At 45.1% G+C, this 20,441-nt stretch overlaps 1 protein-coding gene across 1 annotated transcript; it reads left to right on the top strand.

Annotated features, from left to right (window-relative positions):
* The first annotated feature begins 17,061 nt into the window (after positions 1-17,061).
* Positions 17,062-18,657, top strand: LOC146193865 (solute carrier family 22 member 7-like). Its single transcript, XM_084600641.1, has 2 exons — positions 17,062-17,925; positions 18,454-18,657. Exons 1-2 carry the CDS (start codon positions 17,062-17,064, stop codon positions 18,655-18,657), a joined length of 1,068 nt encoding a protein of 355 aa, XP_084456767.1.
* Positions 18,658-20,441: the final 1,784 nt, after the last annotated feature.

The raw sequence follows: 20,441 nt of genomic DNA, 5'->3' as shown, positions 1-20,441 counted from the left end.
CTACTATTAGGCAGGTCGTTGATAAAAAGAAGAAAGAGGACAGGGGCCAGAACGGAGCCTTGTGGCACGCCAGACATCACATCGCAGCAATCTGAAGAGTGCCCTTTGAAGTGTACATATTGGCGCCGGCCTGTAAGGTAGCCTTTCAGCCATTTGGTAATATTATTGTCACCGAGATAATGGAAAAGCTTTTGGAGGAGCTTAGGGTGGGAGACCCGATCGAACGCTTTCGAAAAGTCTAAGAATATCATGTCTGTTTGGCCACATCTGTCTATTGTAAATGCTAGGTCGTGAATTGTCTCTATTAATTGAGTAATCGTAGATAAACCTTTTCTAAAGCCATGCTGGTTAGGCACAATTATGTTATTTTTTTCTAGAAATGATAGGATATGTTTAAGAATTAAATGTTCGAGGATTTTGCATGTTGTACAAGTAAGCGAGATTGGTCGATAATTGGATGCGTTGGTAATGTTGCCCGATTTATGTATAGGAATGACCTTGGCAATTTTTCATTTCTCCGGGATTTCGCCTGTTTGCAGTGATTTTTCAAAAATAATCAGCAAGACTTTGACATCCATTCCGCGTAACGCTTAAGAAATGCATTTGGTATGTTGTCGGGACCACCGGATTTTTTAGGGTCTAATTCAAGTAAGAATGAAAGAATGCCCGATTCATTTATGATCAGATCATCTATTTTTGCTGTGTTACTCGGAGGATATTCTAAGTCAGGTTTTTTCCCATTGTCGTGCGTAAATACTGATATAAAGTAATCATTGAAGTCTGTAGCCTTCGCGATAGCCTCGGCGGGTGGTGGATTACTGTCCTGACGTGAATTCGAATTGAGGTACCGCCAAAACTTGGAAGGAGATACTTTGATAAAATTACTTAGGGTGACGTTCATGTACTCATCTTTAGCCTTTTTTATAGCTGCCTTTAGTGCATGAGACTTTTCGCGTAATTTATCAGTGTAGAGGGGTAGCGGCAGTTTATTCCTCAGTTTCCTATGTCTTGCAGTCTGGCGCTTTAATTATATAATTTTTCTTGTTATCCAAGGGTTTTTCTTATGCACCGGCTTGACCATTGTGGGAATATATGCTGATAAGCAGTGCTGAATAATTCTTTCAAACGCTGACCATAATGTGTCTACTGAAGCTGAACTATTCATGGCGAGAGAACTAAAGGTGGAATACGATTCATCTAGATAATCCAGTACACTAACGTCGTCGGCGTTTGTCCAGTCGAAAATTCGGACACTCGTCTTTACCGTAGGTGATGGCACGCCCAGCAGCAAGAAGCATTTAGCTGCTCTATGGTCTGATACGCCATCCACAACTTCCCATGAAACTCTGTCATTTGCAATGCTATCACTCACAAAAATCAAGTCGAGTACATTTCTGCTTACTGCGGTAACACGTGTAGGTTCCTGGATAAGCTGTCTAAGGCCGAAGTTAAAGCTTACATCAAGCAGTGCATCTGTATGAGCTGTATCGGCATTTTTTTTATCAAGCGTGTCCCACGTTATGCCAGCCAGGTTAAAATCTCCCGTAAGGATTATCTTAGTATTGTGGGTGAAATGACTTTCCATATAATTTGCTAGCACGTGTAAGATATCTAGGGTAGCATTAGGGGGCCGATACATAGTGCTTAAAAAAAAGACGGATGTGTCTACTATGATTTTGCACCAAAGTGCTTCAGCGCCTATGATTTCTGGCATGGGTGTGACGTAAATGTAATCCCTGATCAAGATTGCCACACCACCGCCGCGAGAACACCTATCTTTGCGCATGACAGTGTAACCAGGAGGGAAGACATCACTACTTAAAATATCAGGAGAAAGCCATGTTTCTGTGATTGCGACAATATCAGGAGAGTGTTCGAGAATGAATGCTTCAAGTTCTGTAGTTTTGTTGACGACACTTCTGGCGTTTATGTTCACTATGATTAAGGCGGATGGTATTACGTGCTTGATCGGTTTTTTCCCCCTTTGAATGGCTGGTTTTTTGCCACGGGTACTCTGGCTTCTTTATCGTCGTCCCACACATAAACCTGCTCATTGATTTTAATCTTGTCGTACATAAGGGATACTTTTTCACCCCTATCTCGGTTGTCTTTGCTGCTATCCCAAAGTTTTTTTCGAATGCCACGTACACGTAAAGAAAAATCTTCGCCAACCGAAACACCGGAATCCTTTAGTTTGTAACAATTCTTCATTATGTTTGCCTTGTCTCTGAAGCTTTGGAACTTCAGAATAACTGGTCGGGTTTTGTCTTTAGCTTTGGTGCCTAGGCGGTGCATTCTCTCGATTCCCGAGATTGTGACACCAAGGGTGCCGTTAATTTTTTCTGTGATTTTTGATTTCAGGTCATCTGTGTTCTCGTCCTCTTCTTCCGTAATTCCGTAAAAAATTAAGTTTGATCTTCTACTTCTGTTCTCAAGGTCATCAACCTGAAGAGCTAGCCTACTAATGATGTTTTCAAATGTCTCCATTTTCTCCTCAACACCTGCGATTCTGCCTTCGAGATGAGCCAACGTGTCCAGTTTCGCATGAATGCCTTCCAGAGATTCGTTTATAGCCTTGTTGTCGTTTTTTATTTCAGCTATTTCACCAGCCAATTTGCGGATTTCAGTCACGACTTCCTGCATGTTAGGTCCGGGGTTACTTTCCACATCCCCAGCAAGCAGCTGCAAGTACCTCAAAGAGACAATGCTATCACAAATAATTGTATACACTACGCCTGGGCAAGGCAGCACCACAAGAAAAATGTCGCTACTTCTGTAACATTTGCCAAACCGTTTTCTCACCTGGAGCAAGAAGATGAATGGATTACTCGACATGTTCACTGCGGTGCCACCATGCCCAATGCCGCTGTCGGTCGCATCGCGCCCTTTATAGGCCCGTGATGTCGACGGCGCTGTGGAAGCCGCTGTGCCTCCGAGGGGGGCGTAGACCAGTTGATCCAGCCGTTCAAGAAATGCGCCGGGACCCAGCTCGTTCAACGGGGCGTTGCAGCACTCGGTACAATGCGGAGCAAGCGGTGCTGATGCGGTACGGTTGATTGTCCGGGTGCCGTCCACGAAATGATCGCAAGAAATGAGCAGACCAAGCGCCTGGAGCAAGAAGATGAATGGATTACTCGACATGTTCACTGCGGTGCCACCATGCCCAATGTGTCGGTCGCATCGCGCCCTTTATAGGCCCGTGATGTCGACGGCGCTGTGGAAGCCGCTGTGCCTCCGAGGGGGGCGTAGACCAGTTGATCCAGCCGTTCAAGAAATGCGCCGGGACCCAGCTCGTTCAGCGGGGCGTTGCAGCACTCGGTACAATGCGGAGCAAGCGGTGCTGATGCGGTACGGTTGATTGTCCGGGTGCCGTCCACGAAATGATCGCAAGAAATGAGCAGACCAAGCGCCTGGAGCAAGAAGATGAATGGATTACTCGACATGTTCACTGCGGTGCCACCATGCCCAATCTGTTTCACTATCTTTCACTATCAAACACAGTTGCAAACAACACTAAAATCTAATGAGCCCATGTATGTTTCTCTTAAAAAATGTGTGGACGAAGGAAATGTAGTTGCTGCTCCTTTTATTTATTTACTTGTAAGTAATACTGCATCATTTCCAGCTATAGCACGCGTGAACACAATGCAAACAAACAATAGAGGTGAGCAAGCTTATCTAAAGATTTAGAATGACTTTTTGTAATAAAATGAACAGAAATCATTTAACTAGCCATGTACAGGAGACAATGCATGTACTAAAGCAAAGCTGCACAGATTTAAGAGCCTTAAAAGCTCTAGCAAAACACCCTTCTTGTCACTGTTGCCTTTTCACAAACACTACAGGCTGGCCGAGAGCTAGTTTAGATACAATACCTCTAATTATCGCATTCAAACTGATCACTTTTTCAAATACATTGATAAACACAGGTACACATGGCTGAGCTTTCAAAACATAATCTGTTGGACAAAACCCTCATTATACTCTTGGATAGGTCTGATAATAAAGATCAGCATGGTGAACAGCCATTCGGCGCTTCCATGCCCTATGCAAGCTTAATAGCCTTATCATATCTTACAGAACACTGTTGTAATTTTCAACACCTGAGAACCAAATTCCATGGGGGTTTAAAGGGACATCTTTGAGCAAAGTTCACTGTAGGATATTGCCCCCCAAAAACCCAATCACAACAATCTGTAAACACATGTTCGATAGCATCTGGCTTTCTGCACAAAATACAGTTCACACCCCATGGCAGAAAGATCTCTCTCTGCCATCTATGTTTATCCAGGCAGAACCCAAACATGTAATTTAAAAAAGAAGATTTTTAGCAGGCTGTAAAGGCATTCGTTTTACATGTTAGGATGCATTATTATTTGATAAACACAAAAGGGCCGCTACACTGATACTTCCCTTCGTCTTGCAGCCCACCCCTTCTGTAACAAGCCCCCTCATGTTTGCAGAGCTCAAAAACACACAAAAAAATTAAACAAAAAATGTTCTCCAACAGATAAATATCAGCGCCAATGGTGGAATCGCCGTTCTACTGTGAGTCCAGAAGTCCATGACCCGACCTATCCCCCTCCTTCGGGTTCCGACCGTTACGTACCACCACGAAACGACTCACCAGTTTCTGTTCGCATGCCTGACAATATTACTTTTATTATTGCTAGTAACTGTTTGGCTCTAGGGTTAACGATGCATTTATTTAGGTAGTGAATAAAATGAGTTCGGAAGTTAATTGGAAACCTTGGTGACTAGCAGGAAAGTAAATATTTGTGTATATGTTGCTTTGAGCAAAGTAAATGTTCTCACTTAGTCACAGAAGAACAATACCACTTGAACGAACGTCACTTCGACGATGTATTCAGTTGTACGAACTTTATTAAATGCCCCCACTGAAGCTCTATTGAACACTACGCAAACGCACTTCATTTTAACAACTTCAGTTATTGCTCATTTCAGTTCAACGAACATTTTCCGCGGTGCTATCCTGTGTCTTCAAAGTCATACTGAGCGCTTAAAAAAGCACAGTCCGCACTCTTTGTAGCATATTTTATGTTAAGAATCACTCTTCATTATCGCGTAAAGAAAAGTGTACTACTGAAATAAAACAGCTAAGTATATCTCCTGTTTTAAAGCTCTGAAGAGGCCACGAAAAATTTTGTTTAGTGCAGACTATGAGCAAGATTCACCAACACGTCAGTCTTGCGCTAATGACACAGCAAGAATCATATAACAACACCGAGCTGGTTTCAAGCTTTGCTTTAATGAATCCGCCCTTTATACATCCGCCCTTTATACTCTCAAAAGAAAACAATAAATGCAAGAAAGCATGAACCAGTAAAAATTTTACAGTTATAAAGCAAACACATGAATGCAAAAAACATCAACATGTGATAAGTACCAATTCAATGTCTCCTTTACAGGAAGGATGCTTTAGGGCAGGGCACCCATGGCTGATAGAATAAACTGCCTCAACAGATTCATGACGCTGTCTGCTTCATATTCAGGCAGCACTCCCTCAATGGCAGATAAAATCTGCTGCAAAAGCAGTGTGACAATACAATTACATTAGCTGGACTGCAAGCATTATTGCCAAACAAGCCGTAAACGCAGTAAAAGAAAGACTTCATTAAATTCATGCTTCTCAAAATCCATAACATACCATTACTTTCCCTATACTCCTAAAGAAAAGCTGTCTCAGAAAATGAATTCCTAGCAGCTCTAGGTCACATGCCATAAGTTACCAATAAACTCGATCCTATCATCTGTTTCAATTCTGACCCTTGTCAGCAATGTCAAACATTAATAAACGAAGAACTTCCATAGTTGAAATTCACTTTTCAAAATATGCTGTTTCTCTGTGAAGCTTAAAGGTTCTTAGAAATTAAACAAAACAGAAGACTAAGTTTGAAAGCTCTAACCACTTACTTCACAGCCAATTGTTAGCTTGACCCACATAACTTGCCACGCCTCCGTAAAAAAAAAAGAAAACCGTTGGGACTTAAATAAACAATACGTACTGACCTACTGAGGATACAAATATAACTATTACTGTGTTGGAGTCTGCGAATTGTTATCAATAAAATGATATATCACCCCCCCCCCCAATCTGTGCTTACTCGAAAGGAAAGCTTAAAATACAGTACAATTTTACGCGGTTGCTTATGGACTGTTCCAATAAACCTCGAATTACCGGCTCTATGTGCAAATAGCTCAGCAAAGAAACCCTATAAATAAAAAAGATAGGTAGCGAGCGATCGCACACATCTGATGGAAGATAAAAATTGCGTCTACATCACTTTTACGCAGTACAAGGCCTCTCTCAATATTTGAAGCTGACAGCTATGGCTGAGAGGCAAAGCGGTTGTTTACGTTTGAATAATTGGTAATAACTCCGCAAAAACAAACGCCTTAACTATCTGAACTTTGTTGCAAAATGATCGGAAAGAGGCCGCGGACCATCGAGGATCACTTTTTAGAACTTAACTAGGTGCTAAAAAGGCTAAACGATGAAAAATCTTCCTAGCACATTGGTCGTGCTGTGTGCAGCAAATTAAAAAATGGGTAAACGCGTGTAAGTTGAAAACTGCTCAGTTCAGAAACATAAAATTTTTCGTGAGTATGCGCAAAGGGTTTATAATCATCATCATCATCATGAGCCTGATTATACCCACTGCAGGGCGAAGGCCTCTCCCATATTTCTCCACTTAACCCGGTTCTGTGCTAGCTGCATCCACTTGACCCCTGCGAACTTCTTAATCTCATCCGCCCACCTAACTTTCTGCCGCCCCCTGCTACGCTTTCCTTCCCTTGGAATCCAGTTTGTTACCCTCAGCGACCATCGGTTATCCTCTCTTCGCACTACATGTCCTGCCCATGTCCATTTCTTCTTTTCAATTTCCACTAGAATGTCGGTAACTTGAGTTATTTCTCTGACCCACTCTGCACGCTTTCTATCTCTTAATGTTACCCCTATCATTTTTCGTTCCATAGCCCTCTGGGTTGTCCTCAACTTAAGTAGAACTCTCTTGGTTAGCCTCCACGTTTCAGCCCCATAGGTGAGTACAGGCAAGATGCAACTGTTGTATACTTTCCTTTTGAGCGATACCGGTAAGCTGCTAGTCATAATCTGCGAGTGCTTGCCAAATGCGCTCCATTCCAATCTTATTCTTCTTGTTATTTCCTTTTCATGGTCCGGATCTGCGGTTACTACCTGTCCTAAGTAGACATATTCGCCTACTACTTCCAGTATTTCGCTACCTAATGTAAACTGCTGTTCCTTCCCAAGGCTGTTGAACATTACCTTAGTCTTCTGCATATTGATTTTTAAGCCTACCTTTCTACCTTTACTGTCTAGGTCATCCATCATTATTTGCAGTTCATCCCCCGAGTTGCTTAGCAAGGCAATGTCATCAGCAAACCGCAGATAACTGAGGTATTCTCCATCTACCCTTATCCCTAACTGCTCCCCTTCCAAGTCTCTGAATACTTCCTCTAAACAAGCTGTGAATAGTACTGGGGAGATTGTGTCTCCTTGCCTAACACCTCTCTTTATGGGAATTTTGTTACTTTATTTATGCAGAACTATGGTTGCTGTGCAGCCACTATATATATCTTCCAGCACTTTCACGTACGGCTCGTCTACCCCCTGATTTCGCAATGCCTGCATCACCGCCGAGGTTTCAACTGAGTCAAATGCTTTTTCGTAATCAATGAATGCTATGTATAAGGGCTGGTTATATTCCGAGCATTTTTCTATCACCTGATCGATGGTATGGATATGATCGACAGCGGAGTACCGTTTCCGAAACCCTGCTTGATCCTTTGCTTGATTGCAGTCTAAGGTTGTCCTGATTCTATTAGCGATTACCTTAGTAAATACCTTATACGTAACAGACAGTAAGCTGATTGGTCTGTAATTTTTAAGGTCTTTAGAGTCCCCTTTCTTGTGAATGAGGATAATGTTTGCATTCTTCCATGGTTCCGGTACCGTCGATGACACCAGGCACTTCGTATACAGGGTGGCCAGTTTTTCTAGCACGATATCCCCCCCGTCCTTTAGCAAATCTGTAGTTATCTGATCCTCTCCAGCTGATTTCCCCCTTTTCATAGTTTCTAGTGCTTTCTTGACCTCGTCCTTCGTCACTGGTGGGACGTCTGACTGTTTTTCCCTACCGCCAATCTCATTACGGTCCTGACTACTTTGGCTACTGTAGAGATCTATATAGAACTCCTCGGCTACTTTGACTATCTTGTCCATATTAGTGATGACGTTGCCCGCCTTGTCCCTTATCGCATACATCTGGTTTTTGCCTATGCCCAATTTCTTCTTTACCGCTTTAAGGCTTCCCCCGTTCTTTACAGCATGCTGAATTTTCTCCATGTTATACTTCCTTATATCGGCCACCTTGCGCTTATTGATTAGCTTTGATATCTCGGCCAATTCGATCTGGTCTGTTGGATTGGAAGCTTTCATACTCCGGCGTTTCTTAATCAAATCTTTCGTCTCCTTAGACAGCTTACCGGTATCCTCTCTAACTATCCTACCGCCTACTTCTACCGCGCACTCAGTAATGATATCTCTGAAATTATTGTTCCTTGCCTCTAGGGTAATGTCGTCATCCTCAGTTAGAGCTGAAAACCTATTCTGTACCGAGATCCTGAACTCTTCTGCCCTCCCCCTCACCGCTAATTCGTTGATGGGTTTCTTTCTTACTAATCTGTTGCGTTCCTTCTTCAGATTTAGCCGAATTCGGGATCTCACCATCCTGTGGTCACTGCATCGCACTTTCCCGATTACCTCTACATCCTGCACAATGGCGGGGGTTGAACACATTATGAAGTCGATTTCATTTTTAGTCTCTCTGTTAGGGTTTATAAAAAAGGAATGAAAACGTTTGGCAACTTACATTGAAGATTTCTGGCAGAAAGAAGAATTTTTTTCCGTGCTCGACGTCGCCAAACGCCGCCTCGCCGAGAAGTTTTTTTGCAGGTCTTCGGGGCACGACCACGTGACACAATCACGTGACGCATGCCTCTATTTTTGCAGGCATTCTGAGAACAATCACGTGACACATGGGTGCCGTAGCCAAGCCGTAGTCTCGGCGTCCGCTCACGCGAGTATCGTGGAGTTCGCTTTTTTTTTTTTTTTAATCGCGCTGCCGCGCTGCTAAGACGCAAGGCGGGAAGCGTGGAATGCCGAGCGAGCGCCGGTTCTGTGCGTTCGCAATCTTTTTCTTTCGTTCTTTTTCTTCCGGTGGTTTTGTGGGTTGGCTGGTATTCTGGCGACGCAGAGACTCGGAGTGGCGAGCCCGCTTCTTCACAGCGCGCTGCATGGATCGTGTGTTTGCTTTCCTCATTGTAATGAAAACTTGAGTTCTGACCGTATGTGGGGCCACACATATTGAGTACCTGCGCATAAGTTATTTGCACACACGCCCGCTCACACACATGCAGATTTGCAGGGGCGGAAAAGATATAGCTCTCAAGACTGACAGCATTATCCATTTATGCTAAATAAACACGAAAAACTGATTGCTGATTTGGTTACTTTTACTCGGAGACAGCTTCGTGAATATTTTGTGAAACTTTGAAGCCATCCTTTTCGCTGTATTGATGACATCACTGCGGTATTACCATAAAATTGCGCTGTTATTCGGTAAACACATATCTATTTTCTTTTTTTTTTTACTTTTGATGCTGTTCATCTCTGTAATGCCTGCAATGTTTATGCCTGTAATGTGTTCCATGTAAACTCTCAAGCAGTGTGCAACTGCTTTCTCGCTGAGGAGCCCCCCCCCCCCCCTCCCCCGTCCTCGGATTTGAAAATAAGATTGATTGAGTGATAATTTCATTGATTGATTGATTGATTGATTGATTGATTGATTGATTGAAGGGCGCGTAAATGTTAACGTAGCAGTCAAATCGCCAGCGCTACCTAGCTGCCGATCAGGCTAAAGCAGTCCATACCAAACTTTAAAAAAATAAACGAAAGGAAGAAAGCGTGCAATCTGCTCTGTCATTTTCCGAGGGCAGCTCCAAGCCGTCACAGGTTTATACCATGCTATCTACGTTGGCAAGCCTGCCCGCTTCTCCTTTCACACCTTCCGCACTTCAAGGGGGGGGTGGGGGGGGGGGTGAAGAATGCGTGCGTGCGTGCGTGCTGCTGTGTGCTTTGCTCGCAGGACGGCTAGACGCTCCCCCTCCTCCAGCTCGAAGGCGCGCGCTCCGATGGTCAAGAGCCTCCTTGCATCTTCCCCGCGAATTGGATTTGAGACACCTTGCAACCACCCTCTCGAGAGGGTGGCTGCAGCTAGAACTAGCATAACGTTCTTAATGTATCACAACACACGGAAGAATGAATATGTTCAGCTACAGCTGGTTCATATTGCGTGGTTCTGCATGTTAACTGCTGTTAATTGTGCCGTAAGGGCGCTTAATTTATTCACAGTGTAAGGTCAGTGCTGCGGACCGCAGGTTGCGCGGTGATATAGTTCACCAGGCTGAATGAGCGCGATGCGAAGGCAGAGAGCGAATATGCGTGTTTCTGCGGGCGCATTCTATGCCGTTATGTGTGATAGTTCGCTCGCACCGCCCCCTTCTCTGCGCCTTCCCTCTTCCGCTCTCTTCTCTTACCATTAGCGCGCCTCCCTTCTCTACCCTTGCCCTTAGCACGCACCTCACCCAGACACCACCTCCAGTAAAAACATAACAAACGTAGAACCTGTAGAGCACTCGCTCAGTTGACGCACATGCCCAAAGGCTGCTGTGTGGTCTCGGATAACCTCCGCGAGCGAAACATACGATGCGCGCGGTCAGGAACAGATGGCTGAGATATGGCCGCTGCCTTGCCGGGAGCTGTGGCGCAGAAGTGAATAAGACAATTGCTAACATATTGAGCGCGGCGATAGAAAATGTCGGCGACGCGAACGCCGATTTGTTTCCATAAGTGGTGGGCAGGGGCGTAGTGTGAACAGTGGGGTGTCTCGACGGCATCTGGGCGCACAGTTCTAATCCCGATCGTGTCGATAAAAGAAAAAAAAGAGAAGTTCATTTTTTTTCTGGTGAAAGTTTTGTCCTCGTCAGGGAAAAGCACTCTCCATTTTCCAGTAATTTTGGCGCGTGAAAAGGGAAGGGGTGGAGGGGGGGGGGAGCTTGTTCGGTATTTTACTGAACATGTGCATATACTCAATAGTTGTGTGTATACCATCAAATAATGCTAAAGTCCCGCTCATACAGCTTCTGGGCTACGTGGATCCGAGCGTCCAGGGCGTGCGCCTCTTGGAGAGCATCGCGCGATGTAACCCGACAACACCACACAGCGCACATTCGCCATCGTAAAGTTGGCGGCGCGGTGGCTGACGCCGTGCTGTCCGCGTTTACCTTCCATTTGTGATGTTTTAGTCTTTAATGGTGCGAGCAAGCTCGATAACAGGACTCAGTGTGTCCTCAACAAGAGCGGACGCTTGACGAAGAAATGCGCGATGAAGAAAGAGTGAAATTGTAACCAGTTAAATTTTTCAAAATATAAACTTATACGTTTTTATCAATGATTCTTGCGAATTGGTCGTATCAATTGTCTTTTTCCATTTCATTTTTAACAGATGTTACTCATAATAAAAATAAAAAAAGTAATTCAAATATGATTTGCAATGAACAGCATGCACTCGGTCAGTTAATTGGGACTACATACTTTCGATCTGAACATTTTTTCTGACAAGCCAAATTGCTTCAATATATTGCAATGGCTGTGTATGAGTGGTTTAACCAGACATAAATGTCGGGGGCGTTATACAGCATTGATAAAAAAATTGCAGAAAGGCCGAAAAAAGGAGTTCAAAAACTTTCGGAAGGTGTTTTGACCTCGAAACAGAGGCCTGGCTACGCCCCTGCTGTATATTGACAGGCATATATACAGAGAAGTATATTGGCCTAACAACTTGCTATGTACCAACTTTATATGAACTGATCTAAATACACAAATGTAACCGTGTATGAACTTCGTATTTACACATGTCTATAGAGATTAAAAGTACGTACAATATTGATAGAGTCAATAAGGTGTTAATACAAATTCTAAAGACTGTTGACGACCATTTTTGTAAGGGTGACGCCGCTTTGAGAAGATGCTGATTGGGAGAGGGGGACTTACGTCAGAGCCAACGAATTTAACACAAGACTTTGTCACTCAAGTGCTGGAATAAAATGTATGTCCCCTGTGTCGCTATCCGGACACGCTGCCTCTACGCCAACAAGGAAGCTGTCACACAACACTCTTAAGCGCTCACCGCACGAGGCGGAGATTCGCCATGACGGGAAGCCACTCGCCGCTCGATGCGAAGCAACAAATCGCGTTGACACAGTATGTAACTTCCGCTATACCTTTTTTTAGAAAATTTGTTTTTGTTTTATTCAAGAAGTTTTTAATAAGGAATTTGCTTTCGTAGTGCCGTTTAAGTTAGGAACCTGCAGATACTCGCTTCATCTGAGGAAAGGAGCAGGGTTGGGAGTCTAGTGGAATTCGCCGTTTGCGGAGCAATCTGCTTGCCGCTATTCTATTTGTATCTATTATACATGCCGTCATTGCACTGGCCGCCGCTACGGTGGCGAACGACGGCTGTTGTGAGGCGTGTCCTAATCTTTCTTTTTACCTCATCTCTTAAATCTGCCTGCACGAGGCAATGGTGGAGGCTTATCTACAGACAGTTTGCTGGGCCGTGTATTTTTTTTTTACTTCTTCCTAGAGTCGCAACATCTGACCCATGCATATGAGCGCGTCGAGTTCTGTAAAACTTGGGAGGGTAATAAAGGATACAAAAGGCTATTGTGGGTAGGTTTTGGGTATTAATAACAAAAGGAGCGATAGAAACTCACTTTTTACAAGTTGTGCATCGCATAGTGTAGTTTCACATCACTGCACCGTGTCCCTTAAAAACGCCAGATATTTTTCAGCGCTTGCTGTTTAGCCTTAAAACATGACGCAAGCATATTTATACTCCCCCTTGACCAAACGACGAGACGGCCGAAACAGAGCAACACTTAAAACACTCTGTTGCCGAGCTCCGTTTATTCGCACGGGTAATTGTTGTGCTCTCGGATAATTGCACATACACACAAGGGACAATGGCCACAGCGTCTGAAATGGTATTATATTGCGTGACGAGATCAAAAAGTATATTGTAATATGATAGACAAAAAGCCCTACTGAACAATAGGAAACAAATCAATAACTTCGACTCAATGTGAAACAAATGGCAGAGAGCAGAATCGGCGCACCTAGCAGGAAATTCTTTCAGAGGGATCAATAAATTTATGAACCGCAGGGAGCGATCCGTGCCGCTGTAAAGCCTAGCTGCAGAGTAGCTTCAAATGCAAGAATTTTGAAATAGTCAAAGATATAACTTTTTGGTTACAAGGAATTTCAAGGAAAACTTTACTGAAGGACGCGAAACAGTGAAAGTAGAGGGAGAAATGATCCAGTGACTCGGGTTCACTGCAGAATGAATACACAGCTGCGGGCGAGGAGCCAGATTTGGGGGGGGGGGGGGGGGGTAGAATTAAGGAGAGTAGTCCTACACCTGACTTTTGTTAGAGATAGCTCGCACTGACGTTTCAGGCTCTGACCTAGGGTCTAGTATACTGCAAATATATAATACCAGCGGAAACGATACGCGATGGAGTCGTCGCGCGACGAATCGCTAGGGAAAATGGCCTCATGCGGTTATCGCTTTAAATAAACTTAAGTATATTCATTTTTTGTCACAACTTGAAGGTACATGCATTTTTAAGCAGTAGTGAGATCGACAAGAATTCGAACTTGATTTTTAAGTTCTTAATATTTTTGACCAATTGATCCTTGCAGGCACGCGCCAGTCTCTTGACTGCGAAAAAGAAAAGAGCGAAGAAGAATGCCGCATGTTTAGTCAAGACCGTGGTTTCATATAACCAGAGCCCAGTAAACTGGATAAACTACAAATTTTGTTCGGCGTCATTTAAAAGAGGCATAGCGTAGGCAAAGGACGAGTACAATGAAAATTTAAATACTTATTTGTCAAACCCTAAGCACAGGAAGGCTTTGTATCGTTTCATGGAACGAAATAGAAACTCACGCATTTCTCAGTCATTAAGTTCAATAGTGTTGTCTCCACAGGAGGCAAAGGATGAGTTGGAACCAATTGCACAAGGGCACGCATTACGTTTCCAGGAGCAGTGCAGAGTTTCCTTGCACGCTCCCATTCTCTGCTCACACTATGTTCAGGTTGAAAGGTCAGAACTTCTATCTGTGATTTCTTCCATGCAAAACTCGGCTCCAGGTTGGGACGGGGTTACGGTAGGTGTGCTCAAAATTTTAGCAAATGAATTCACTTAGTATCTCCTGGATCTGGTCCACGAATCATTAGAATCTGCATGGCTGCCGCACGTCTGGAAAGTGGCAAAAATTATATTGCTCTTGAAAGACCCTGGTAAAGGATTTCATGTTGAAAACATTCGGCCGATAGCTTTGACTTTGAATCTAGCAAAATTAATAGAAAGAATTGTGCATGGTCGCCTCTCAAAGCATATTTCAGAGGTTAATGCTTTGAGTTCTGCCCAGATTGATTTCCGCAATGGATGCTCAATCTGGTCAGTACATGTAGATTTATAAAGCAGGATTCATCTTGCAATGTGCAACAAGGAGGTATCAGCGTTAGTGACGCTCGATATAGCTAACGCCTACGACAGCATTGAACATTCCATTAAACTAAACAAGTGGTCATTATCACGTCCTCCGTTCTACATTTATGCTTGGATCAGGAAATTTTTGAAAGGACGAGAATTCTTTTGCACTGATGGCTCATTATTCTCAGATACCTATGCACAGACAAGAGGGGTGCCCCAGGGCTCTGTGCTCTCACCATTCCTTTCTAATATATTAATGTGCGATATTCCGGTTCATCCTGATGTCACTGTATGTGTATATGCAGATTACATAGCATTCTTCGCCTCTGCGAAAGATATTCATGACCTCTATCGTTCACTACAGGCTCACCTAAATGCACTTGAGGTCTGGTTGGACAAAATTAAATTGGTTTTAAATGTGTCCAAACGTACTGTGCTAGTTTTTAAAAGCAATACCCCCTTATATGTTTCGTTAAACTACCGATCAGATGTCATACCTCAAGTGGAATCTGTGCGGTATTTAGGCATTACGTATGATGCTAGTATGGATTGGAGGCCTCACATCAAGTCTAATGTTCAGAAAGGTGAGCGTGCCCTTGGTAGGCTCATACGGATAAGTAATAGTAAATTTGGTATGCGTCGACACACTCTTCTACTTTTGTACAAAGCCTATGTGAGACTGATTCTGGAATTTGGCTTCATTCTTTTTTCTGGATGTCGTAAATATAAGCTGCATCCTTTGCTGCTTCTAGAGAGACGGGCGCTGCGCCTCTGCCTAGGGCTTCCACAGTCAGTCTCTACCACTGTGCTGTACTTGGAGGACCGTATTTTCAGACCTTAACTCCCGTTTCCGCCTTCTAACTGTTAGATTTTTCTTGCGATCATTTGAGGCTACTGCAGGTATGGCTATACTTATTTTTGTGTCAAACCCCGCCCTCTTTCTCACTCACCAGTGGCCAAGGGTCTGCATGCCCCAGGTTGTTTTCACGCAGAACATTTTAGCAAACATTGGTGTGGACCTCAGTTCTATATGTTCTATTGGTTGCTCAACGTCCTTTGTGGATATAAATTATGATTATATATTTCCATCTAATGTGAAGCACTTACCTTCAGGTCTAATATCCAGTCTCCTATGTGATCACCTTGAAAAGTTCCCTGATCACACTGTAATTGCCACTGATGCGTCTGTGACTGCGCTGAAAGCAGCGATTGGAATTGTTTTCAGAGTCTCTTTCCTGCAGTTTTTCGGTGCGTGTCCCGGATTACACACCGATATTTTTAGCAGAGTTTATGGCAATTGGACTAGCACTACTGAATGTTCCCTGCAGTCAATCAAAAATAATTTTTCTATCAGTCTTTCTATTTTGCTGCCACTGGAGTCAGCACGGGATGCTCTTTTGCGCTGCTCACTAAAGCATTTCATACCGGTGTGGGTGAAAAAACTACGCTTCATTTGGGTCCCCGGTCACTGCGGTATTTTCCAGAACGAATCGGCAGATTTCCTTGCTAAATCAGCTCTTGATGCATCCGTTTCATGTACCATCCCTAATATCACCATTTTTGGAATGTCCTGTTTTCAGCGTTATCAATACCTAGCCGCTTCGTGCAATGAAACCTTGCTATCTACAGCCGAATACCAGCATCTCATATACTCATGGAAAGTTCGTTCATGTAAATCACGGCAGTGTGAGATAACGATGACTCTCACGAGATGCAGGACTCCTCGCCTAAATCTTTATTTATGTAGATGCGGGATCAGCCCCACAAACCTTTGTGAGGCTTGCGATGAGATTGAAAATATTGATCCCTTCCTTCTCGCTTGCCGAAGATTTTCACATCAGAGGAGGGTGCATTTAGAAACTCCAATTGCACGCTTGGGATTTACGTTGTCGGTCCCGCTTCTACTCTCCTTCGGTGCGAGTGCGAAAGGATTTGCGTTGCCTCAAATTTGTCTGTACTTACATAACTACATCACAGCCACGGACAGATTCCCTTGCTAATTGCATTCCACATATACAAACTTCCAAATTTTTGCTTCGTATTTTTACTTTCAATCAATTTTGTGATTTTAAATCTTATGTTTTTGTTCAGTTGATAATTGCTTTATTGCACTAATTCAGTTCGTGTAGGACATTTGGCAGTCCACACTGAACCCTAGTCAATCCCCCTTCGTGGGTATGTGCCATATATCAAGGCAGAAGAAGAAGAAGACCGTGGTTCAGGTTAGGGCAGCTACAAATACCTCCCGTATTAACGTCTAAGATGCTTCTGCTGTCTAGACGCAGGCTCAGTAGAGTAGACTTAGTGACGAGCGACTGCTATGACTGCAGTGATGTGTTCGGCCATGGTCATTTTCAGCGCTGGTTCTTCAATCTCGTTATATTCTCCGTGTGCGCAATGCAGTGCCACACCCTCGCCTTCAGTCTCATCTCTGGTGACGTCGACCACTGGTGCAAGCAGCCACAGGGCGAAATGAAGGTGCCTGCGGCCTCCTGGAGGAACTCGGCAATCCCTCTAGAGGCGGACGGTCGCTTCAGTCGATGCAGCGTCTACAAACACCCAGGTCACCCTAACGACACGCTGATTGTTGACTGCGATGATTGGGACTACGACCCGGAGTACAGCAAGAGGACCATCGTAAGTCAGTGGGACTTGGTCTGCCACAGACGCTGGTTGCGCGCCATGGCGGAGAGCCTCTACATAGCCGGCTCGCTGATTGCGATGACTGCCGTCGGGCAGATGGCGGACCGAGTCGGCCGGATGCCCGTGCTCCTCACAGCGATGGCGGTGCTGCAGCTGGCCACGATGGGCGGATGTTTCGCAGCATCATACCACATGTACGTCCTTTCAAGGTTTCTCAACTCTGGCTGCGTGGCAACTGTCGCCGTCCTCGCCTGCACACTATTCTTTGAGGCATCCACGCACGAGAACAGGAACAGGGACCTGTGTGCTGCCATGTGCGCAGGCTTGCTGATTGCCGAGGTATGGCTCGCTGTGGCACGGCTGCTCAGAGGGCTGAACTGGATAGTTCTCCAGATCTTCATGTTGTCCCCGACTGTCCTCACGTTGTACGCGGTGTCCGCAGTGCACGAGTCAGCCCGCTGGTGCATTGCAGTAAACGACATGGCCAGAGCCGAAATGCTCATGATCGCTGCCGCCAAAGAAAATCGCTTTCCCGTTTCGAACACTGACTGCATGCTGGAAAGGCTCAAGGCAGAGGTTCAGAGGACCGAAATGCGCATGCTGCTCACAGCAGGAGACGTAACTAGAGCAAAGGCAGTACAGCGCAGCGCGTTCGTGATGATCGGCTTATCGTTCTCTGCTTCGTTCTCACAATACTCATTGATGGCCGTCGAGGACAGGGTAATATTAGGAACAACTGCTTGGTTCCAGTGGGCCTCAAGCGGAACCAACCTCGCAAGTTGCGCGCTGCTCTACGCTACGTTCAGAAAACTCTCACCGCAACATCTACTGGCCGCAGCAGTAGGAACGCTTGGTGGCGTTTCCTGCGTGATAAGCCTGAGTTTCGCATTGGGATGCGCTTACGTATCGACATTGTTCTTCCTTTTAGCCAAGCCGCTTACGTTCGCGGTCAAAGTCATCATATTCGCCAACGTCTTGGAAATGGTGCCGACGCGTGTGCGTTGCGGGGCGAGTTGCTGGCTCTTCGGTTTGGGCCGCTTGGGAGGGGTGTGTGCCATAGTGCTGTCCGTGCGGCAAGACATTGGGCGTGGCGATGTGCTTTTCGCCCTAGCTGGGACTACGCTCTTTATGTTGCTCCATGCCCAGCTCTTTTCACAGCAGCCGTCGGAGAAGCCAACTCTGGCCAGCCCTTTATCAGCTGCGGGTTCCATTCAGAGTGTGGACTTCATGAAGCAGACACTGAACTGGCGGAATGTGAAGAAGGGACGAACCAGCAAGCCTCGTGGCAGTGGTCAGTCATCGAGGTACCAAAGCATCGAGCCGAGACCTGTGGACAGCAGACTCAATTAGAGTGTTATGATTTGTGACGCAAATGTGTTTTCAGTCTCGTCACTGTAATTTATGCTATCTAAGCACAACGTTATGTGAATGCAATTTATTCGATCTGTCGAATGTTTACACAATTTCTACGCCGTTTTGTGGCACTTGTATCAAGGGCAAACATTGGATATTGGATGCAATGCATCTTTTTTTTTTGTGTTGCTATTAAGTTGGCTTCCAATATGGTTTGCTTTTGGGGTTTCACGTCCTAAAGTGACTCAGGCTATGAGGGACGCCGTAGTGGAGGACTCCAGAAATTTCGACGACCTGGGGTTCTTTAACGTTCACTGACATCACACAGCTCACGGGCGCCTAGCTTTTCGCCTCCACCGATAAGCAGCCACCGAGACCTGCATTCGATTCCGCGTCCTTGGGCGCAGTAGTCGAGCGCCCTAAACACTGCACCACCCCGGCAGGCTTCCAATATGTGCATGACCTATAAACATTATTAGTGGAGGAGGTTCGGAGCCTACTAAAATAGCCTAACGTAATATGTACGCTTCGGGTGTCTAACGAAAAGGGAAGCAAATACAGCACTTTTCTTTCCCCGAATCAAACTACGGTCTTCTAGTTTAGTTTTATTTATAGGATTTAACGTCCCAAAACGACTCAGGCTCTGAGACGCCGTAATGGAGAGCTCCAAAAATTGCGACCACCAAGTTCTTTACCATCCACTGACATCGTTAAGTGTGCAAGTAAAATGCAAATTGGCTCATAGGAAAGAAAATGCGAACTATATATGTCTGAGCGGACATTTGAACCGCACCGTAAAATCGCGGTTTATAGGTCGGTGATGGAGGCGTGTGACTACTGGCATCTCCCAAGGGGGAAGAGATGCATATAGGGCTGGTGTTTTGTCGTTACGCTGTTCAACCCAGGCTAGCAGGCGACGCCCTTGGACAGTGTTTTCTAGACGTATTCGATGACGCGTCTGTGACTCGGTAACGATGGTAGTGAGCGGTGGAAGAGCGGCCAAACGCTCAAGTTACGGATATAGGAGTGTGCTTAGGTAGACCGGTAATAGTGCGTAGTGTTGCGCGATGAAGGCATTCGACCTTAGCGGAGTCAGTCTTCGACAGTTCGAGGACGGGTGTGCCATAGAGGATTTTTCCGACCGCCACTGCTCTGGCCATCGCACGGCAGGCATGTTGCCGCGCACCGCCGTGCCGGTTGGACGGGCGACGAATAGTATGTAGCACTGCTGGCCAAAGGCGTTGTAGCTGATGAACCCATTTCTGGGGACTGTTGCAGCTTGAGGTGGGCAGGCCAAGAATGCGGATTTGCCCATTTGAGAAGGTGGTGGTGTTGCCTCCGATGTGAAGATGGATCTGCATACTGGGGTTGGTTTTATGTTTTCCGTCGATACTAATCAAGTCTGTTTTATGTGGTGCAAGTTCGAGGCCAATTTTGGTTCGTGTATCTTCAAGACAAAGAAGAATCGCCTGAAGTTCAATCTCCATAGAATATTTGTCTACGTAATCCGCTGCCTCGGTCCAGACGGTAATATCATCGGTATATATAGCGAATCTTGCGCTTGTGCTGATTTCCAGATTCCCGGTGACGCGTGTCACGGTAAGGTGAACAATATGGGTCCGAGAATGGAGCCATGCGGTACACCCCTATCCAAGTAATAGGTTTTGGGCACACATCCCGGAGCTTTGCCACGTAGCTAAATGGGTCTATATGTCAAAACATTGCGTATCCAGATTTGGGCACGAGTACTAGGAAAGCGTTTGGCTTGTTCCTCCAGGATA

The sequence above is a fragment of the Amblyomma maculatum genome, chromosome 4 (genome assembly GCF_055883805.1).
Source record: "Amblyomma maculatum isolate TAMU_Amacu chromosome 4, ASM5588380v1, whole genome shotgun sequence".
In the NCBI taxonomy this organism is placed as follows: domain Eukaryota; kingdom Metazoa; phylum Arthropoda; class Arachnida; order Ixodida; family Ixodidae; genus Amblyomma; species Amblyomma maculatum.
This window is presented reverse-complemented; position numbering and strand designations above follow the sequence as displayed.